This window comes from Engystomops pustulosus, chromosome 7 (assembly GCF_040894005.1).
Source record: "Engystomops pustulosus chromosome 7, aEngPut4.maternal, whole genome shotgun sequence".
Lineage (NCBI taxonomy): Eukaryota > Metazoa > Chordata > Amphibia > Anura > Leptodactylidae > Engystomops > Engystomops pustulosus.
The window spans coordinates 129,186,861-129,211,315 of record NC_092417.1 but is presented as its reverse complement, the minus strand read 5'-3'; the positions used below and the strand labels follow the sequence as shown (position 1 = coordinate 129,211,315).

At 44.6% G+C, this 24,455-nt stretch overlaps 1 protein-coding gene across 5 annotated transcripts in view; it reads left to right on the top strand.

Moving 5' to 3' along the window:
• Window positions 1-24,455, top strand: part of LOC140070832 (capping protein, Arp2/3 and myosin-I linker protein 3-like) — an 813,581-nt gene that overhangs the window by 685,868 nt on the left and 103,258 nt on the right. For all 5 annotated transcript variants that reach the window (XR_011848999.1, XR_011848997.1, XR_011848998.1 and 2 more), the window contains exon 22: window positions 21,254-21,322. Coding sequence is in view for 2 of the 5 variants with exons in the window: in XM_072117787.1 (XP_071973888.1) it covers window positions 21,254-21,322 (69 nt within the window). In the remaining 3 variants the exon portion in view is untranslated. The remainder of the gene's footprint in view (window positions 1-21,253; window positions 21,323-24,455) is intronic.

Below are 24,455 nucleotides of genomic sequence, written 5' to 3'. Positions count from 1 at the left end.
TGAAGGCGACAGGGCGCTGCACCCCACAGTGCCCAGCAACACGTGAGCAGTGTCTCCAAGTCAGAATTTTCCTCCTGAGAACAGGTCGTACGTAGATCTTGCCAGGAGGTAGCTGTTAAAGATCCACTGGAATGGCTAGAACCAGTCGCTCAGGAGGGATGACATGTCGAGGAGCTGGTTCTTCTCCAATGACATCCGAGGCATGAGAGAGGGCGTTAGCCTTGATGTTATCCTCAGCAGGACGGAAATGGATAAAGAAATTAAAACGGGAAAAGAAAAGTGACCAAGTGGCTTGTCGTGGATTGAGTTGCTGTGCAGTCTGGAGATAAAGGAGGTTCTTGTGATCTGTGAAGATGCAAACGGGAAATGAGTTCCCTCCAGAAGGTAGTGCCACACCTCTAAGGCAAGTTTTATCGCCAATAGTTCCTGATCTCCTATGGAGTAATTTTTCTGCTGGGAAGGAGAAAGTCTTTGAAAAGAAACCAATCGTGAGAGTTCGGCCTTTAGGCCCTTTCTCTGTAAGCACTTCTCCTACTGCAGAGGCGTCAACCTCTAGATGGAAGGGATTATCTGTATCTGGACAAGTGAGTACTGGAGCCGAGGTAAAGGCAGTCTTTAATTTATACAAGGTCTCTTTAGCATCCTGTGGCCAGAGTCGGGGCTGGGGCCCTTCTTGGTTAGTGCCACGATGGGAGATACCAGGGAGGACAAGTGCGGAATAAACTGGCGGTAGTTATTTGGGAAGCCTAGAAACCTCTGTATTGCACAAAGTTCTACCGGAGGAGACCATTAAAGAACAGCAGACAACTTCGCAGGGTCCATCTGGAGACCTCTGTCAAAGTTGATATAGCCGATGGAAGACTCCGCTAGTGAAATTGGACCGGTGGGACTCAATATCTGGAGGGAACATCAGAATGTCATCCAGATAGACCACGACACAGGCATATAACAAGTCTCTAAAGATGTCCTCAACAAATTCCTGCTTTACCAGTTACTCAAAAGTCCAGTTTGGAGAACATCTTGGCTCCATGTAGACGGTCAAACAGCTCCGTGATCAACAGCAAAAGATAGTGGTCCTTAACCGTGACCTTGTTAAGACTGCGGTAGTCAATGCATGGACGGAGTAACCCATCCTTTTTGGTCACAAAGAAAAAGCCTGCACCAGCCCGAGAAGAGGACTTATGTATAAACCCCCTCAGCAGGTTCTCTTTGATGTAGTCCGACACCCGGCTCTGAGGAGGAGACGTACCGGGGAGCAGATCAACAGGGCAGTTGTAGGGGCGGTGAGGCGGCAAAGTCTTGGCTTACATCTTCCTAAAGTCCTGATAGCAAGCTTGAAGACCCTCCAGAGGCTTGAGAGCCACAGAAGAAACCATGACTGGTACTGGATGAGAAATCTCCATACAGCGAGACTGCCAATCAAGTCCCCAACGAAATATCTCCCCCATCTTCCAGTTAAGAATGGGTGCGTAGAGCTGAAAGACCCAACAGTACGAAGGACGTGGTAGCACATAAAAAGGCAGTTTCTCTTTTTGCAGCACACTGACCTTCAGGGACAGAGGTTTGGTGCAGTACTGGACCAGGTCAGAGAGGATTTGGCCACTGACAGAGGAGGTGACCAAAGGCTCCTCGGGGCGACCAGAGGGATGTGGTGCCGGGAGACCAGAGCGGCATCCACAAAGTTACCTGCAGAGCCTGAGTCCAAGAAGGCCAAAATCTAGAACTAAGCACCTGTTCCAGAGCTGAGCAAGACGGGAATATTCAAGCATGGAGAAGCTTTGCTCTCACCTAGGGATGCTTCTCCCAAGAACCCTAGGTGTGTGCATTTCCTGCATGCAGAAAACGGACTAGGCAAGTCTCAAGAAAGTGATTCTAGCTGGCACAAAATAGGCAGCGGTTCTCAAGTCTTTGCCTGGAACATTCTTGAATGGTCAGACAAGCTCTAACCACCTGCATTGGTTCCTCAATAGTGGACACGGAAGCTGACAAAAACAATCTTTGGAATACAGGAGCCAGTTGGGGCAAGCGTCATGTCCTGACTTGCAGATGTTCCAGACACTGTTCCTCAGAATGCTACGCAAACCTGATGTCAATCCGAGTGGCCAGAGAGATGAGACCAATCAGAGTAGACGGAAGATCACACGCGGACATTGAATTTTTAATTTGCCCTGAAAGTCCCTTTTTAAAGGTAGCGATGAGCGCTGCCTTGCTCCAGGCTAGCTCAGGGGCCAGAGTATGGAACCTCAATGCATAGTCACCAACCGGAGAATCCCCTTGATGCAGATTCAGTAGTGCGGTTTCAGCAGAAGATGGCCGAGCAGGTTCCTCAAAAACAGACCAGAATTCAGCAAGGAAGTAGTTGAAGTCAGCTGTAACCAGATATTTTCAGTCCCAGAGAGGAGTAGCCCATGCCAGGACCTTCCCGGAGAGGAGGCTGACGATGAATGCCACCTTGGACCATTCCGTAATGAATTGAGTCGGCATAATGTAAGCAGACACCAGGGACCAGAGTCTAAGTGGCACCCGGTTTTCACCAGAGCCCGCCGCAAAGCAGGTTGGACTTCCTGCGGCGTGGTACGACCGGTGCGACTTGGTCCGCAGTGTCAGCCAAGGGTACACAGATATTAGGCAGAATCGTAGTCGGGGACAAGCAGGTGGTTTGGATGGGGATGTAGCAACAGGTCAATTGGGATCACAGCAAGAAATTATTATAAACGCAAAAGACATAGGAACAAGCTTTTTTTTAAGGCTGTGAGGCACAAAAATCCGATAGGGAACAAAGGAAGTGGCTCGCAATCTATCAGGAAAGGCAGCAGGCCAGTGCCAATTATCGATGCACTGGCCCTTTAAATTTAATAAAGCCAGCGCACCCTAGGAGGCGGGGACGGACACAAGGAGCCGCGGGAGAAAATGCTGGAACCCGTTGAGGTGAGTGGCTAAGCAGGCACACCGGGCACAGCGGCCCACACAAAAGTACATGGGTGCGCCTGCGACCCGAGACAGGGGTCGCAGGGGCACCCGTGACACAATCTATCCACAGATTGAACATTTCCTACAGTCTCTCAAAGATATAATTGGACTTGCTGCAGCGTGGTACCACCAGGTCGTTCCACAGGTGCGACTTTGTCCACGGTGGCGTTCAAGGCGAGGTACAGAAACGGAAGGCAGGTCCGTGGTCGGCAGACGGCAAGGGATCAGGGTCAGAGGCATGTGTTCTTCACACATATATATTGTTCTTCCTTGCAGATCCTCTCCAGTTTCCTCAGGTTGGATTGGGAATGTTGGTGTACAGCCATTTTCAAGTCTCTCCAGAGATGCTCAATTAGGTTTAGGTCAGGGCTATGGCTGGCGCGGTTAAGAATGGTCACAAGGTTGTTTTGAAGCCACTGCTTTGCCATTTTAGCTGTGTTCTTAGGGTCGTTGTCTTGTTGGAAGGTAAACCTTCGGCCCAGTTTGAGGTCCAGAGCCCGCTGGAAGAGGTTTTTTATCCAGGATATCTCTGTACTCGGCTGCATTTATCTTTTCTTCAATTGCAACCATTTTTCCTGTTCCTGAAGCTGAAAAAAACCCATAGCATGATCCTGCCAACACCATTGACTGCTAGGATTTGTATTTGGCAGGTGAAGAGCTGTTAACACTGATAGTGCAGCTACACACATATAGTGGAGAAAGAAGTAATGCAATATCATCTAAATTCTATGTATATCCCCCATGGGGTCTCCTTGTCATACTCCACTTCTATTGTTAGCTCCTAAATATGCAATGTGGTTGGCTTAAACAAATACAACACCTATATAAAGAAAAAAGCCGTTCCGGCCAAAAAAAATGCAAAAAAAATATATCTTTATTAGCTAATCACATGATGCACAATTTAAAAACAGATAACAAGCTGGTCACATAAAAAGGAAAACAAGGACACTACACAAAATCAGACAAATATTGCAGGGTAATATATGGGGGTAGGTGCTACTCTCCTGAGAGAGGTGTGACCAGAGAGATATTCTATGAGTCCAAAAAGGATATGTCTCTATGGTAGTCTGGGATCAGCATCAAATATTTAAAGTGCATGGTGCCTGTAATTCCCAGACATAACCTAGGACACATATTAGGTCACATATTAATTTACATTAAATAGGCATACCTTACTGTAAAAGCACATAAATTTGTTACAGCCTATCACAATAGCAGCAAAACAGACATATTTCACACCTTTAGGAGGTGAAGAGCTGTGACTGATTTTCTCCACACATACACCTTAGAATTAACACCAAAAAGTTCAATCTTCGTCTCATCAGACCAGAGAATCTTATTTCTCATTGTCTAGGAGTCCTCCATGTGTTTGTTTGTTTTTTAACGGTATGCAGGTTTTTATATGTCTTGCACTGAGTAGAGGTTTCCATCTGCACATACTGCCATAAAGCCCAGACTAGTGGAGGGCTGCAGTGATAGTTCACTTTGTGGAAGTTTCTCCCTACTGCATCTCTGAAGCTCAGCCACAGTGATCTTGGGGTTCTTCTTTACCTCTGTCACCAAGGCTCTTCTCATACAATTGCTTAGTTTGGCTGTATGGCCAGGTCGAGGAAGAGTTATGGTCATCCCAAACTTCTTCCATTTAAGGATTATGGAGACCACTGGGTTCTTCAAGTGCTGCATAAATTCTTTTGTAACGTTGGTCAGTTCTGTCTTTTGTCACAATTCTGTTTCTGAGCTTCTTGGGCAGTTCCTTAGACATTCTCATGTGCTGTGACATGCATTTGAGCAGTGAGGTTTTATATAGAAAGGTGTGTGCCTCTCCTAATCAAGTGCAATCAGTTTATTTAAACACAGCTGGACTATGAAGAAGTAAAACCATCTCTGTAGTAAAACCATCTCAGAAGGAAATGGACAATATGTGAGTTACATTTGAATGCTACAGAAAATGGTCTGAATACATATGAACATGGGGTATTTCATTTTTTCTTGTTTGATAAATTTGCAAAAATATCTACATTTACCGTCTATGAGGTCCCTCTTTAAGTGCACAACAATGTATATTCTTTACACTTTCAGCTTACAGTACTGTCTATGATGACACAAATGAAAGGAAACTCTTCAATTTCTACCCATTAACATGGCTTTATCATTACTAGTACTGCTGTGGCCATATACCATATTTATCGGACTATAAGGCGCACAAAAAATCCTTTGATTTTCTCAGAAATCAAAGGTGCGCCTTATAGTCCAGTGCGCCTTATATATGAACCGTACTTACAGACAACAGCTGCCTAGAACTGTGCACAGGTCTGCCACCTGCTGGTCATTCATCCTTATAATGAGGTGCGCCTTATAGTCCAGTGTGCCTTATATATGAACCTAGACATTTTAGCCGGCATTTATTGATGGTGTGCCTTATAGTCCGAAAAATACTGTATGTTTTTTCTGATGGTGTACAGAGTTTACATAATGAGCAAATAAAATAACTTTTTTGATCTTGCCAATTCGCTGCAATGAAATAAAGAGTGAAAAATCTGGTTACGGTATTGTCTATGTAGCAATCTTAGTTCTGGTAATGTATGTTTGATATATATCTTTGTTCCAACGCTGTATCTAGGTAGTAAGATTGGTTTTGGTATTCTCACCATGTAATAAGTTTGTTTGTTATTAGAGATGAGCGAACAGTGGCGTAACTAGGAGAGGCTGGGCCCCATAGCAGATTTCTGCATGGGGCCCCCCTTCCCCTTAAAAAAATATACATATGTAGGCTGCATTCACATAAACGTGTGCCCGCCCGGCTATAGCCTGACAGGCACAAGTCTGGCGCGCTGGAGAGGAGGAGAGGCGATAGCGGCTCACCCCTCCCCTCTCCATAGAGAATAGAGCCACATGGTCGTTCTTATGGCCATAGATAGAGCACGCACTCTCTCTGTTGCGGCCACAGCACGAAACAGTGAGTACTCGTTGTGCTCACTGTACCGAGCCCAGGCACTATAGACGCCTATGGTGGAAGTATATCCGGCAGCAAATTTGCAGTCAGATATACGACCCTCGTATGTTCTTGTGAATGTACCCCTATACAGACATGTTTATACAATTACACAAATGTATACACTGATATATACACACCTTAATATACTTATATACACATAAAGTTCTACACTCGTATACTATATTCAGTATATAGAGCATATACATACATACTATAAGCACAGTGTATACAAAAACACAGTATATACATATATACACAATATACACAGTATATACATATATACACAGTATATACACAGTATATACATATATACACAGTATATACATACCGTATATGCCGGCGTATAAGACGACTGGGCGTATAAGACGACCCCCAACTTCTGCCCTAAAAATATAGAATTTGGTATATACTCACTGTATAAGACTACGCCTCTCCCAAATGAAAAAAAGTCTGCTTAAAACTTTGCAAAACAAACAAGAGAGCAAGTGCCTGGTGATCATAACTGTAAGCTGCGATATTAATGAAGATCCGACATGCTTCTGTAAGTGCCGCCTGTGACCCCCAGCTCTGTGACGCCGACCGCTGTGACAGGGCGGCTGCATTAGCATACAGCGCGCCGCCCCGTCAGCGCGTACTAAGCCTCTTCTAATGACTGTGAGAGGCGGACTGCCGCGCATGCGCGGCGGTCCCAGGAAGCGGCTCTCTACGCGCTGACGGGGAAAAAAAACACCTCACACAGTGCGGCCCCTGTATATCCGGCGTATAAGACGACCCCCCACTGTAGCCATTATTTTAAGGGGTTAAAAAGTAGTCTTATACGCCAGTATATACAGTATATACACAATATACACAGTATATACATATATACACAATATAAACAGTATATACACAGTATACACAGTATATACATATATACACAGTATATACATATATACACAATATACACAGTATATACATATATACACAATATACACAGTATATACATATATACACAATATACATATATACACAATATACACAGTATATACATATATACACAATATACACAGTATATACATATATACACAATATACACAGTATATACATATATACACATATATACACAATATATACACAATATACATATATACACAATATACACAGTATATACATATATACACATATATACACAGTATATACATATATACACAATATACACAGTATATACACATATACACATATATACACAGTATATACATATATACACAATATACATATATACACAATATACACAGTATATAAATATATACACAATATACACAGTATATAAATATATACACAATATACACAGTATACACATATATACACAGTATATACATATATACACAATATACATATATACACAATATACACAGTATATACATATATACACAATATACACAGTATATAAATATATACACAATATACACAGTATACACATATATACACAGTATATACATATATACACAATATACATATATACACAATATACACAGTATATACATATATACACAATATACACAGTATATACATATATACACAGTATATACATATATACACAATATACACAGTATATACATATATACACAGTATATACATATATACACAATATACACAGTATATACATATATACACAATATACACAGTATATACATATATACACAATATACACAGTATATACATATATACACAATATACACAGTATATACATATATACACAGTATATACATATATACACAGTATATACATATATACACATATATACACAATATACACAGTATATACATATATACACAATATACACAGTATATACATATATACACAGTATATACAGTATATACATATATACACAGTATATACAGTATATACATATATACACAATATATACATATACACAGATAAATACATAAGTGTATACTTACCTTTTAGGATTTTGGGTGATCACCCGGCTGTGTCTTCAGGTGGGTGTTCCGGTGGTTGTGCGGGCGGGTGTTCGGGCAGGAGGGGGGGGGGGTGCGCTCGGGCCGGGGGGGGGGGGCGGGTGAAGGGGGTTCGTTTCCCGGGCGGGAGGGGAAGAGGGGCTGTTCACCGGGCGGGAGGATGGGGGGCGTGGTCGGGTGGTTGTCAACTGTGCCGTGTGTAATCGGCCAGCTGTGCAGCTATGCAGGGGGTAGGCGGGCCGCGGTCACGTGTGCCGGCGGACAGGTAAGGGAGGTGGGAGGCGGCTGGTGGGACGCAGGCGGGCGGGTCAGGGAGGTGGCAAATGGGAGTTTCAGGTCAGTGATCCATGAGGGGTGGGTGGGCCAGGAGACAGGTGGGCGGAAGCCGGGACCGAGAGGAGGGGCCCGGGGACACATCTGCCAGGCACCCAGCAGTGTATTCACGGACCACTTGGCAAAGCACTGCACACAGGGTCCGTGCATCCCCGGGCCCCTGAACCTCAAGGGCCCCGTAGCAGCTGCTACGGCTGCTACGGCGGTAGTTACGCCACTGTGAGCGAACATACTCGTCCGAGCTTGATGCTCGTTCGAGCATTAGCGTACTCGAAACTGCTCGTTGCTCGGACGAATACTTCGCCCGCTCGAGAAAATGGCAGCTCCCGCCATTTTGCTTTTTGGCGGCCAGAAACAGAGCCAATCACAAGCCAGGAGACTCTGCACTCCACCCAGCATGACGTGGTACCCTTACACGTCGATAGCAGTGGTTGGCTGGCCAGATCAGGTGACCCTGGAATAGACTAGCCCCTGCCTGCGCTGCTCGGATCATTCTGTGTCTGGATGCCGCTAGGGAGAGAGCTGCTGCTGGTCAGGGAAAGCGTTAGGCTGTTCAATTAGAATAGTGTTAGGCAGGAGTGATTCTACAAGAACCCAACAGCCCTTCTTAGGGCTACAATAACGTTATACTTTTTTTTTTTTATTTGCAGCTAGTACCATATTGTGAGGAATTTGCAGGGGGACTTGCTACCGTTGTGTTTAGCTCTTAGTGACACACATATCCACCTCAAACACCAAAGTGGGAAAATTTATTAGGGGTTTGATTTCAATTAGGCACAGTCTGCCGTTTACTTTTTATTTTATGTTTATTTTTTCATAACTCAGCGTCATCTCATCTGGCATAGCAGTGTGCTTTCATACTTGGCTAGAAAATAGCCATAGGAGAATCCAAACGGCTTACTTACGCCTACAATAGCGTTATATATATTTTATTTCTGGTTGATCTGCTGGTGGCTGTCCTTGCTGCAGTGCATCTACTACCAAATTGTGAGGAATTTGTAGTGAGACTTGCGACCTTTGTGTTTAGCGCTTAGTGACGCACATATCCATCGCAAAGACCGAAGTGGGAAAATTTATTAGGGGTTTGATTTCAATTAGGCACAGTCTGCCAGTTTCTTTTTATTTTACGTTTATTTTTTTAATAACTCAGCGTCATCTCATCTGGTATAGCAGTGTGCTTTCATACTTGGCTAGAAAATAGCCATAGGAGAATCCAAACGGCTTACTTACGCCTACAATAGCGTTATATATATTTTATTTCTGGTTGATCTGCTGGTGGCTGTCCTTGCTGCAGTGCATCTACTACCAAATTGTGAGGAAATTGTAGTGAGACTTGCGACCGTTGTGTTTAGCGCTTAGTGACGCACATATCCATCGCAAAGACCGAAGTGGGAAAATTTATTAGGGGTTGGATTTCAATTAGGCACAGTCTGCCATTTCCTTTTTATTTTACGTTTATTTTTTCATAACTCAGCGTTATCTCATCTGGCATAGCAGTGTGCTTTCATACTTGGCTAGAAAATAGCCAAAGGAGAATCCAAACGGCTTACTTACGCCTACAATAGCGTTATATATATTTTATTTCTGGTTGATCTGCTGGTGGCTGTCCTTGCTGCAGTGCATCTACTACCATATTGTGAGGAATCTGTAGTGAGACTTGCGACCATTGTGTTTAGCGCTTAGTGACGCACATATCCATCGCAAAGACCGAAGTGGGAAAATTTATTAGGGGTTGGATTCAATTAGGCACAGTCTGCCATTTCCTTTTTATTTTACGTTTATTTTTTCATAACTCAGCGTCATCTCATCTGGCATAGCAGTGTGCTTTCATACTTGGCTAGAAAATAGCCATAGCAATAGGATAGCATCGTTTGGTTTTAAAAAGTAAAAACACAAAAAAAAAAAAACACAAAAAAACACAAAAAAAAGTTAAAAAAAAATTAAAGTTATAACTTTCATTTTCAAAATGTTTAACCCGAGGGCTAGGGGTAGAGGACGAGGGCGGGGATGTGGGCGTCCAACTACTGCAGGGGTCAGAGGCCGTGGTCCTGGGCGGGGTGAGACACCACCTGCTGATGAGGGAGCAGGTGATGTCGTGGATTGCCGACAATGCTTCGAGCAATTTGTCCACCAGTCAGTCTTCCACGCAGTCCACCCATGTCACCGAAATCGGCACTCCTCCAGCTCCTGCACCTCAGCCTCCTCCCCCCCAGTCTGCCCCCTCCCAGGAAAATTTGGCATTTGAACCGGCATACTCTGAGGAACTGTTTTCTGGACCCTTCCCACAGTCACAAACCACTTGTCCGGTTGCTGCTGAGCAATTTTCCAATGCCCAGGTTTTCCACCAGTCGCAGTCTGTGGGTGATGATGACCTTCTTGACGTAGTGGAAGAAGTGTGTAAAGAGGTGTCCGACGATGAGGAGACACGGTTGTCAGACAGTGGTGAAGTTGTTGTCAGGGCAGGAAGTCCGAGGGGGGAGCAGACTGAGGGATCGGAGGATGATGAGGTGACAGACCCAAGCTGGGTTGAGAGGCCGGGTGAACACAGTGCTTCTGAGATGGAGGAGAGTCCTCGACCAGAACAGGTTGGAAGAGGCAGTGGTGGGGCCAGATGGAGAGGCAGGGCCAGAGCAGGTGCATCAGCGCCAAATGTGTCACGTAGTGAAGCTCCCGTGGCGAGGGCTCCCGCGGCGAGGGCTAGATTTTCAGAAGTCTGGAGGTTCTTTAAGGAAACACCGGATGACCGACGGACTGTGGTGTGCAACCTTTGCCAAACCAGGATCTGCAGGGGTTCCACCACTACTAGCTTAACTACCACCAGTATGCGCAGGCATATGAATGCTAAACACCCCACTCAGTGGCACCAAGCCCGTTCACCTCCGGCCGTGCACACCACTGCTCCTTCCCCTGTGTCAGCTGATAGTCAGCCCCCTGCCCAGGACCCTGGCACAAAAACCCCATCGTCGCCTCCACGATCCTCCACAGCATCCACCAGCGTTCAGCTCTCCATACCCCAGACGCTGGAGCGGAAACGGAAATATAGTGCAACCCACCCGCACGCCCAAGCCCTTAATGTCCACATCTCCAGATTGCTTAGCCTGGAGATGCTGCCCTATAGGCTAGTAGAGACCGAGGCCTTTCACAACCTCATGGCGGCGGCCGCCCCTCGGTATTCGGTCCCCAGCCGCCACTACTTTTCCCGATGTGCCGTCCCAGCCCTGCACCAGCACGTGTCAGACAACATCATCCGTGCCCTGACCAACGCCGTTTCTGACAAGGTCCACCTGACCACGGACACGTGGACGAGTGCTGCCGGGCAGGGCCACTATATATCGCTGACGGCACATTGGGTTAACTTGGTGGAGGCTGGGACCGAGTCTGACCCTGGGGCTGGTCATATACTGCCGACGCCGAGGATTGCGGGGCCTACCTCGGTCCAGGTCTTTAAGGCCTACTATGCCTCCTCCTCCTCCCACCCCTCCTCCACCTCCTCCTCCGAACTACCATCCGTGGGCATGGCGCCATCAGTCGCTAGCTCTAGGCACAGCAGCAGTGCCGTCACTAAGCGACAGCAGGCGGTGCTCAAACTGCTGAGCCTAGGCGATAAAAGGCACACCGCCCAAGAACTATTACAGGGCATCACGGCGCAGACTGATCTGTGGCTGGCACCGCTGAACCTGAAGCCAGGCATGGTTGTGTGTGACAACGGCCGTAACCTGGTGGCGGCTCTGCAACTCGGCAGACTGACACATGTGCCATGCCTGGCCCATGTGTTAAATCTCATAGTTCAGCGTTTCCTCAAGACATACCCCAATCTGTCTGATTTGCTCACGAAGGTGCGCCGCATCTGTGCGCATTTCAGGAAGTCCAGCACAGATGCTGCCACTCTCAGGGCAGCGCAGCGCCGCCTCCAACTGCCCGCTCACCGACTGTTGTGCGACGTGCCCACGAGGTGGAATTCAACATTAACCATGTTATCCAGAGTTTACCAGCAGCGCAGAGCGATTGTAGACTGCCAGATGTCAACTTCCACCAGAACTGGTAGTCAGGTCAGTCAGCTTCCTCAAGTCTACAATGAGGAGTGGACGTGGATGTCTGATATCTGTCAGGAGTCAACACAGATGGTCAGTGGCGATGCCGCCATCATCAGCCTCACCATCCCGCTGCTTGGCCTGTTGAAAAACTCTCTGATCAGCATGAAGTCGGAAGCTTTGCGCTCGTCACAAGAGACGGGGGAAGAAGATTCCCTTGTTGATAGCCAAAGCACCCTTAGGTCTGTTTCTCAGCGCATATCGGAGGAGGTGGAGGTGGAGGAGGAAGAGGAGGAGAATGTTGGCGAGACACAAGAGGGGACCAATGTTCAGTCCTTCACTGTTCAGCGTGTATGGGCAGAAGAAGAGGAGTTGGAGGAGTTGGAGGAGGAGGAAATGGACAGTCAGGCCAGTGAGGGGAGTGAATTCTTACGCGTTGGTACTCTGGCGCATATGGCAGATTTCATGCTAGGCTGCCTATCCCGTGACCCTCGCGTTCAAAGAATTTATTCCAGCACCGATTACTGGGTATTTACTCTCCTGGACCCACGGTACAAGCAAAATCTTTCCACTCTCATCCCTGGAGAGGAAAGGAGTGTGAGAGTGCGTAGTTCTGCGGGACAAGTAGCGAGGGAGAGTAGGCGAGCAGGCAGCTTGTCCAGCACTGGCAAGGGTACGCTTTACAAGGCTTTTGCCAGCTTTATGTCACCCCAGCAAGACACTGTCACCTGTCCCCAGTCTCGGCAGAGTAGGGCTGATCTTTACAGAAAGATGGTGAGGGAGTACGTAGCTGACCATACCATCGTCCTAAATGATCACACAGCTCCCTACAACTACTGGGTTTCAAAGCTGGACATGTGGCACGAACTGGCGCTGTACGCCTTGGAGGTTCTTGCCTGCCCTGCCGCTAGCGTGTTGTCCGAGCGGGTTTTCAGTGCAGCTGGTGGCATCATCACCGATAAGCGTACACGCCTGTCTGACTGACAGCGCTGACAGGCTGACCCTTATTAAGATGAATAAAGCCTGGATTTCTCATAATTTCCAATCTCCACCAGGTGAAGGAAGCTCAACCTGAATAATTTATGCACTCCTCCTCCTCCTCCTCATTTTCCTCCTTCTCCTCCTCTTTGTACACTAAAGCAGAGGAAACTGGCTATTTTTTGACAGGGCCCACTGGCTCTAGCTATAGTACTTTATGCATTTAATTTTTCTGGAGGGCCACCTACCCGGTCCTCTGTTTTAAACAATTTTTGGGAGTGCCACATACAGGCACTGAATCTATTCAATTTTTCTGGAGGGCCACCTACCTGCTCCTCTGGTTTGAAAACTTTTTTGGATTGCCACATACAGGCACTCAATCTATTTCATTTTTCTGGAGGGCCACCTACCTGCTCCTCTGGTTTGAAAACTTTTTTGGACTGCCACATACAGGCACTCAATCTATTTCATTTTTCTGGAGGGCCACTTACCTGCTCCTCTGGTTTGAAAACCTTTTTGGACTGCCACATACAGGCACTCAATCTATTCAATTTTTCTGGAGGGCCACCTACCTGCTCCTCTGGTTTGAAAACTTTTTTGGACTGCCACATACAGGCACTCAATCTATTTCATTTTTCTGGAGGGCCACTTACCTGCTCCTCTGGTTTGAAAACCTTTTTGGACTGCCACATACAGGCACTCAATCTATTCAATTTTTCTGGAGGGCCACCTACCTGCTCCTCTGGTTTGAAAACTTTTTTGGACTGCCACATACAGGCACTATCCAAATTAAATTGTCTCCATTGCTACCTCCAAAAGTCGTCCATATAGCTGCCTCCATACATCGTCCCCTTATCAAACGAGGTGTGTCAGGCAGAAATTTGGGTTGTTTTCATGGATTCCACATCAAAGTTGTTAACTTTGTCGCCACCCTGCTGTGTTATCCACAAAATATACTGGCAAACTTTTACCATTTACGGATATTATTTCAGCGCTTCTTGCGCGTCTGTTTACATTCCCCTCACCCACCATATCCCAAACTTATAAGAACGCTACTACACTTAACTTGGTGCAGGCTGGGACCGAGTCTGACCCTGGGGCTGGTCATATACTGCCGACGCAGAGGATTGCGGGGCCTACCTCGGTCCAGGTCTCAAAGGCCTACTATACCTCCTCCTCCTCCCACCCCTCCTCCACCTCCTCCTCCTCCGTATTACCATCCGTGGGCATGGCGCCATCAGTCGGTAGCTCTAGGCACAGCAGCAGTGCCGTCGCTAAGCGACAGCAGGCAGTGCTCAAACTGCTGAGCCTAAGCGATAAAAGGCACACCGCCCAAGAGCTATTACAGGGCATTCCACATCAAACTTGTTAACTTTGTCGCCACCCTGCTGTGTAATCCACAAAATATACTGGCAAACTTTTATCATTTACCAATATTATTTCAGCGCTTCTTGCGCATCTGTTTACATTCCCCTCACCCGCCATATCCCAAACTTATAAGAACGCTACTACACTTGATCTTATACAAAAGGTTCTTAGAAGTGCTGTTTGGGGAGTAGCCTAGAGACAGGGGCTTGGATTGGCAAAAGCTCGCCTGGAAGCGGAGCGCCAGCTCCATCCCAAGATCCAACTAACATAGTTTTAACTGCAGCACCTTTAATCTACTACTAGTTCACTGCCTCCATAATAATAATAATAATCTTTATTTATATAGCGCCATCATATTCCGTAGCGCTTTACAAATCATAGGAAACAAATACAAATGTAATGTAACAGAGCACAACATTTGTATGGAACAACAGGAGTGAGGTCCCTGCTCGCCAGAGCTTACGGTTTATGAAGATGATGGGGTAACACGAGGTAAAAGAATATTTAATGGTCAAGCCATTCTTCTTAGGGAATAGAACAAAATATAATAAATGGAATTGCTGTCGCTTGAACCACTCAGCCGTCATCTTATATACCAGGTCCAGGGTGAATGGGACTGCAGAGAAGTCTGGTGCCTGTTGGTTGCTGGATAACAGATGGGAGGACGACACAGGACGGGTTAGTAGAAGAGTTAAAACTTCATGCAGTTAATGAGTGTTATAGGCTTGCCTAAAGAAATGGGTTTTAAGAGCACGTTTGAAACGTTAGGTATTAGTCTGATAGTCCGGGGCAGAGCATTCCATAGAATTGGTGCAGCTCTAGAGAAGTCTTGGAGACGCGAGTGGGAGGTCCGCACTAGGGTAGAGGTTAATCTAAGATCACTGGCGGATCTAAGAGCACGGGTTGGGCGATAGACTGAGATAAGAGAGGAGAGGTAGGGGGTGCAGGATTATACAGAGCTTTATGGATGATTGTTATTATTTTAAACTGTATTCGAAAGGAGACTGGCAGCCAGTGCAGCGACTGGCATGAACTGTAGGCATACATGGTCCCCTTATCAAACGAGCTATGTCAGGCAGAATTTTGGGTTGTTTTCATGGCTTCCACAACAAACTTGTTAACTTTGTCGCCACCCTGCTGTGTAATCCACAAAATATACTGGCAAACTTTTATCATTTACCAATATTATTTCAGCGCTTCTTGCGCATCTGTTTACATTCCCCTCACCCGCCATATCCTAAACTTATAAGAACGCTACTACACTTGATCTTATACAAAAGGTTCTTAGAAGTGCTGTTTAGGGAGTAGCCTAGAGACAGGGGCTTGGATTGGCGAAAGCTCGCCTGGCAGCGGAGCGCCAGCTCCATCCCAAGATCCAACTAACATAGTTTTAACTGCAGCACCTTTAATCTACTACTAGTTCACTGCCTCCATACATGGTCCCCTTATCAAACGAGCTGTGTCAGGCAGAATTTTGGGTTGTTTTCATGGCTTCCACATCAAACTTGTTAACTTTGTCGCCACCCTGCTGTGTAATCCACAAAATATACTGGCAAACTTTTATCATGTACTGATATTATTTGAGCGCTTCTTGCTCACCTCCTTTGGTTCCTCTCTGCCACCCATTGGTTTTGTCACGGCGAGGACGCCGCCGCCTCGTCACGTGACGTGGGGTGCAACTGTACGGGTTAATTTAGCCTACTCAAACTTGCGCTCACCTTTCACTCAGGACACAAATTGAGCCTAAATCACACCTCATACAGCTCCAGCACCAGAACCAGACCCGCTGCCACCACTTATTGCATTTATACTGGGACCAATAAGTATCCCACTCTACATCAATTCTTGCTCTCAAGCAGTCACTTTGTCACACCACTAGACATGCACACTCAGCACTCCAGCAGTCACGCAGTTAACCACACTTCACAAGGCTATGAGTTCGCAGAGCATACAGGGACCAAAATTAAAGTGAAAAGCTTTAATTACAAAAAGTTGATCAGTGCATAAAAAGATATTAAAAACAAAAGAATTATAAAATGACACACAACACGGCAAAACAGTTATAAAATAAAAAGGGAGAAAAATAACAGAAACTTACAACTTAAAGTAAATCCTGATCCCTGGAGGTGGGAGAAATGAGGAACACACTCAGCTTGTCAAGCAGCCCCCAAAATGTGAACACCAATTCTTGGATTTCATATTGTTTTATAACTTCTCAGTTTGGTTCAGATTTCAGAACCTCCCATTCATTAATTAGTCCAGAGGGTCATTCAGGATTGGGCAAAGTTTTAATGAGGGGGGAGAGTCCAGGAATATTTAAACAGTCTTTTGTTTCCAAATCCTGATGCAGAAGAGGGGGGGGGGTAGGGAGACCAAATGTCCTTTGGGGTCTGAACAGACCAGTCTTCAGTTCAGAGGTTATCAGGCTGTTAAAGCTCCAGGATGTCATAAAAGCTGCCTGGACGCTTCAATAGATGCCAAATATTTAAACAACGTTTGTAATTACCCTATAGTTAAACCAATCTTATACATTCACAATTAATATCTCCTTGACAGGTTTGAAGCCTGAGTCCATTTAGGGTATGTCGCCATGCCACTCTCTAGCCTGCCGCTGCTGCCGCTGCCTCTGCATGCCGTCCCCTATAGTGTCAGGGTCAATTATTGGATGTTTTAGATGCTATCTAGCTTCATTCTGTCACTCTGTCATGGCCATGCTGTTGCCCATAATTTTGGCATAATGGTGCATTTAAGCAGCCTCAGAGGCATCCATGCATGCTGCCCCTGCTGTTTCCTGTCCATTTCCGTGGTGTTTCCATCCTTTTCTGAGGTTCCCAGGTGTTTGGCCAAGCTTCCCTGTGCAGAGCCTTGGTCCCCTTGAAAAATGCTCAAGTCTCCCATTGACTTCAATGGGGCTCGTTATTCGAGACGAGCACTCGAGCATCGGGAAAAGTTCGTCTCGAATAACGAGTACCCGAGCATTTTAGTGCTCGCTCATCTCTATTTGTTATAGTTTCTATTCAACAAGTTTTGTTATTATGGTTGTACTTATGCATTAAAGGTCAGATCATTAAACAATTCTAGAACAATGGGGAGGTTCTCATTATCTGTACCATTATCAGTACCGCAGGCTCATGATTTTAAACTTATGTATGCAATGTAGTAAAGTATACACGCTATATACGGTAGGGAACTAATGTGCACAAGGAAAGGCACACAAAATTTGCCGGTCATGGGACCTAAAATTCCTAGTGGTAGTTCTTTCAATATTACCTGTGTCTTTAAGTTGCTTGGTACAATTGATTGCCAGAGCTCTTCACAGGACTGCTTCATTGTGGAACTGCTCTTCTAGGAACATGTGGTGGGTTATGGACAGAGGCATATTTTACCTTCAACACTCAACGATTACTGGCTGACGCTTCCCTGTTTGCCGCTTGCAGTACTAGCTGTTTGTCAGTGCTCAGACACAGAAGAGGGACTGCCGTCTGCATTTTGTACTCCAGCTTTGCCACCGCAGCCTCTTTTCTGGCTGATCTGCATACTGCTCCCGTCATTCCATGATGATAATGATGAGGCCATGTCTTGCCCCCACTTCATTTCTTATGGGGGACCCCAAAAAAAAAATTTTTAAACAAACTTAGAGGGGTTTTTCTCCTCTTTACAATGTTACTCAGTTGTATTGCTGTTTTAGTTCCTATCACTCCCTACGCTGCTCAGTGCAAAATCCCAGGTTGTGGATGGGGACTCTTTAAGCAGACACATTATTATCCATTTAGTTCTGCGAGCTTGCCTCGCCCTTCCCCTGGATCACTTATCTCCTTGTAGTTTATAGTTTGCAACTTCTTTCTGCTCAGGATGTGCTGGCAGGAAGTGAATCACTGAGTGTCTGTGAGTTAGTGCTAGGACTACAGGGGGCGTGGCTACAGGCACAGAGCAGAAAAACACAGAAACTCCGCAGCACAGCAGTCGCACAGATATCCAAGATAGTGGCTACCCGAGTCAGAAGTTACAGGGCCGTGTCTAGAGGCAACTGAAATTGTGTACAGCAGGTTGGACTTATATCTGTGAAATGCTATATCTTTGTTAATAACCGTGAGTTAGAGAATATGTTATTTTGATATCCTGAGTACATATTAGAAGCTTGTCTTCGCGGGAATACCCCTTTAAGGGGATAATGACCCCCAAATAAATCCAGCCAACTGTGCGATAAAAACTATAGATTATACCCAAACAGGCCAAGTTGTGTATTTTAACCAATTCAGGATCGGGGTAATTAGTGTCTTAAAGGAAACTTGTCACCACATTTTTCATAATGCAAGCTAATTACGGGTTCCCATACTTCCCTATTAACTATTCAGCAACCTTTTTTTTTAATAAAAATTGTGCCCCTCACATCCCCATGCCATGCGCAATGAGGGTTTCCTCTGGCAGGGAAGCTTCCCATCAACAGTGAGATGGTGGAGGGAATTTACAAAAAATGGTCTATTTGATCTCACTAAGACCCATTGGGCAACTTAAAACCTCAATTTTATTGTTACATTTTTAAAATAATGTATTTTATCCCAAATATTGTGTGGACACATTTCTTATATTATAGTAAAAAAACACGTAGGCCTTCGCGGAGACTTTTCTGTCTGGTATGATTGACCACACATACAGTAGTGGTAGTATCAATCTTTCGTCAGTAGATGTCAGTCTTATTCATCAACTCACAAGGGATATCGCAAGATTGAATTATATTGTAAATAGACTAAGTTCCAGGTTGGCTGACTTGTGGTGAAAGGCACAAACCCATTCCACTGCTCACTGCATGCATCTCCAGCTACAAGGGAAAGTGCACAGTTACAGTGGCATTAGTCACTATTTGGGCTGTGTAGGGTCAAGACAGACTCAACAGCAGTGTTCTTACATTGGCATTCTTGCAATCACATGTTCATTCATGTGATCGCTGGGATACATAAAGGCAACAGATCTACTGCTCACTCTGTTCTCTGCACAGCACTTGATCAAGCTATATGTATGAGAAAAGGAGAAGACAGAAGTACTGCTTCTGTCTGCTCACAGAGGGTCTCCTGCTGCCTAAAGCCCAATTTGTACATATACTATGGCAGTGGTGGCGAACCTATGGCACGGGTGGGCACTTTCTGTGGGCACCCAGACCTTCACCCCAGCACAGTTTGCCAGATAGGACTCAAGGCTTTCTCCTGTGGTCCTTGACAGCCCAGGACGTGCCATGCTCAGAGCAAGGGACCTTCAGGGGACCCCGGAGGGAAGCTTCAATCCAAATTTCTCCATCGTCTTTTTATTGTATTGGTGAACTGAACACGCCAAAACGATTAAAACCTGTGATACAGCATGGAACAACAAGTTACTGCTGAAATTGTCATGTTGGCACTTTGCAACATATAAGAGGCTTTTGGTTGTAGCTTGGGCACTCTGTTTCAAAAAGGTTTGCCATCACTGTACACGGTACACGGTGATGTCACCGCCGGAATGTCGGGACCCAGCAGCAGGCACCAGGCAGGGGCCGCGCAGACATCGGGCATTGGGGCCCTACTGGCATCAGAGGTATAGGAGCAGAGGGACCCAGCAGGCGTCGAGGCCCACCGGAGGATTCTCCGGTACTCCGGTGGGCCAGTCCGACACTGTATACAAACACATACAGTGCCATACACCGATGTACAGCATATATACATCACATACATGTACCATGTGCAGCATAATATGTATATAATGTTGCACATTCTCCATTATTTAGTATCCGGTCGAATGATGAGGCCCCCTGACACTTATTGAAATCAACAATAAATAATTTATTCTTGGTACTATGACCATTCAAACATCATGGCACTTTTCTTCCCCTTAATGTAAATACTCGAGTATAACCCGAGTTTTTCAGCACAAAATTTGTGCTCAAAAACCCTAACTCAGCTTATACTCGAGTCAAGAAAAAAAAGAAAGTCAAAACTCACCTTTCAGACGTCACCCGTAGGTCATTTGCTTGTTTCGATGCTCCAGTGCCGCCATGGTCCTTCGGATCCTCTTCGGGTTCTTCCGCTCCTCTTCGGCTCCTCTTTGGGAAGTTCCACTCAGTTTCGGGTCCCCTCACGATGCCAGCAGCTCACAAACAATGTCGTCGGCAAGCGGTTGACGTCATTCTGTGTGCTGGCCGAGCGCGAACACCTGAAGAGGAGCGGAAGAATCCGAAGAGGACAGAAGGACCCTAGGCGGCATCGGAGACAGAAGAGGACCTACAGGGGATGTCGGAAAGGTGAGTACAGTGTTATTTTATTTTTTCTACTACAGGGGCTGGGCAGGCTGTATACTACATGGGCTGGGCAGGCTGTATACTACAGGGGCTGGGCAGGCTGTATAGTACAGGGGCTGGGCAGGCTGTACACTACAGGGGCTGGGCAGGCTGTATACTGCAGGGGCTGGGCAGGCTGTATACTACAGGGGCTGGCTGGCTATATACTGGGAGGCTGTGACCAATGCATTTCCCCCCCCCCCCCCGGTTTATACTCGAGTCAATAGGTTTTCCCATTTTTTTGTGTTGAAATTAGGGGTCTCGGCTTATAATCGAGTATATACAGTAAATCATGTTTTTCTTTTTCTTCCTACAGGACACTCATTTGGGACAGAAACAATACAACATATGTTGGATTTCTGGATGTAGCATATGCCTTAAAAAGGTAAACAGAACATACTGTTTTAATCACTTCAGGACTAAGCCCGATTTTTTTTATATCTACCCTATTTTATTATAAGTGGTTATAACTTTGGAACTTTGATATAGTTTGTTTAATTATGAAAGAAATTGAAATTTGTAAAGTTCAAAGTTTTTTTAATTCATAACTAATATTTCCCAAATGTATGCTTTATTTTGGCATGGCTTTTTACATATCCTCTCATTTTTCTAGGTTGTTTGGAGGCTTACAATTTTGGGTTCAATTTTATGAAAACTGCAAAACCCTAGATTTGTAGGGACCTACTTATCTTTAAGTGACTTTGAGAGACCTAAATAATAGTAAAACCCCATCAATTATGCCACTATAGAAACAAATCCCCACAAGGTATGAAAAACCAACATTAAGTTTGTCAACCCTTTAGGTGTTTTAAAGGGGTAAAAACCAATTGGAGATGCAATTTGCGAACTGTAATTTTTGTAGACAATACATTAGTTGAGACCAAAAATTAAACATTCCCAAAGGATGCACGAGCCATGGCACTGAAGGGAAGCTGCGCTATTCAGAGCAGATTTGCATTGTCACTTTTTAAGGGCTATACAATCTTTATTTTTTGAAATTTGGACATATAAGGGCTTATGTCAATTCATTTTCATGAGAATTGTCAATTCTGGTTTCCCAAATTTTTGCATTTTGTAGTGCTGTTAACCATACTTTAAAATAATATGTTATATATGTTTATTCTGTAGCGCACTAAGATTACGGTGATATCTCATTTATATATATTTTACTGAAGAAAAACTAAAATAGAGAAAATTGCCAACTTTTCAGATACATAACTTTTTTGTACAGTTTGTTTTAAAACTTTTTTTATGACATATAGTCATGGCCATAAGTTTTGAGAATGACACAAATATTATATTTTCACATGATCTGTTGCCCTCTGGTTTGTCAGATGTTTTATCACATGCAGAAATACAAGTGCAATCATATTATGAGTAACAAAAGCTTTTATTGAAAGTTAGAATGAATTAATGCAGCAAGTCAATATTTTCATTGTTGACCCTTCATCTTCAGGACCTCTGCAATTCTCCCTGGCATGCTCTCAATCACCTTCTGGACCAAATCCTGACTGATAGCAGTCCATTCTTGCACACCAATGCTTGCATTTTGTCACAATTTGCTGATTTTTGTTTGTCCACCATGTTTCTTGATGACCACAAGTTCTCAATGGGATTAAGATCTGGGGAGTTTCCAGGCCATGGACCCCAAATGTTTTGTTCCCTGAGCCATTTAGTATCACCCTTGCTTTATGGCAAGGTGCTCCATCATGCTGGAAAAGGCATTGTTGATCACCAAACTGCTCTTGGATGGTTGGGAGAAGTTGCTCTTGGAGGACATTCTGGTACCATTCTTTATTCATGGATGTGTTTTTAGGCAAGACTGTGAGAGCCGATTCCCTTGGCTGAGAAGCAACCCCACACATGAATGGTTGCAGGATGCTTTACAGTTGGCATGAGACAAGACTGGTGGTATCGCTCACCTTGTATTCTCCGAAAAAGCTGTTTTCCAGATGTTCCAAACATTCGGAAAGGGGATTCCTCAGAGAAAATCACTTTACCCCAGTTATCAGCAGTCCATTGCAGAATATCAGTCTGTCCCTGATGGTTTTTCTGGAGAGAAGTGACTTCTTTGCTTCCCTCCTTGACACCAGGGCTTGCTCCAAGAGCATGCAGATGCACGCACACTTGCCCTCTGCCATTCCTGAGCAAGCTCTGCACTGCTGGTGGTCCGATCCTAAAGCTGAAACACTTTTAAAATACAGTCCTGGCACTTGCTGGTCCTTCCCTGCCCTGGAGCCTTTTTGGCAACAATGGAACTTCTCTCCTTGAATTCCTTGATTATGCGATAGATTGCTGACTGAGGTGCAATCTTTTGAGCTGCAATACTCTTCCCTGTTAGGCTAGTTTTGTGCAATGCAATGATGACTGCACGTGTTTCTTTAGAGATAACCATGGTTAACAGAAGAGAAACAATGATGCCAAGCACCAGCCTCCTTTTAAAGTGTCCAGTGGTGAGATTCTTACTTAATCATGACAGATTGATCTCCAACCCTGTCCTCATCAACACCCACACCTGTGTTATTGTAGCAATCACTGAAACGATGTTAGCTGCTCCTTTTAAGGCAGGCCTGCAATGGAGTTGAAATGTGTTTTGGGGGAAAAAGTTCATTTTCTAGGCTAATATTGACTTTGCAATTAACCCTTTCAGGACCTCGACCTTTTTTATTTTTTCATTTTCATTTTTCACTCCCCATGATCAAAAATCTAATAACTTTTTTATTTTTACATGTACAGAGCTGTGTGAGGGCTTGTTTTCTGTGTAACAAATTGCACTTCATAGTGATGGTATTTATTATTCCATGCCATGTACTGGGAAGCAGGAAAAAAATTCCAAATGCAGTGAAAACCGCCATCTTCGGGCGCTAATAACTTTTTTATACTGTGGGTGGTGTCGTTTTTTGTTAATTTTCCATTACGGGGTTAAACGCAGTGAAAAAACATTAGTATATTTTGATAGATTGGGCATTTTTGGATGCGGCGATACCTAATGTGTTTATGATTTTTACTGTTTATTTATATTTATATCAGTTCTAGAGAAAGTGGGGTGATTTGAGTTTTTAGGTTTTTTTATTATAACTTTTTCTTTTAAACTTTTTTTTTTTTTTACTATTTTTCATACTCCCTAGGGTACTTTAACCCCTTAACGCTGAAGCCACTTTTCACCTTCCTGACACGGACCATTTTTTAAAATCTGACATGTGTCTATTTAAGTGGTTATAACTTTGGAACGCTTTAACATATCCAGTTGATTTTGAGATTGTTTTTTCGTGACACATTGTGCTTCATGCTGGTTGAGAAATTTAATAAATATATTTAGTATTTATTTATGAAATAAATGGAAATTTGGCAAAAATTTTTAAAAAAACAATGTTTTCCAAATTCAAAATTTTCTACTTTTTGGAAAGTTGGTCATATCACTAAAATAACTTGATAACTAACATTTTCCATATGTCTGCGTTAACTTGGCATCATTTTTCAAACATCTTTTCCTTTATTTTGGATGTTAGGAGGCTTAT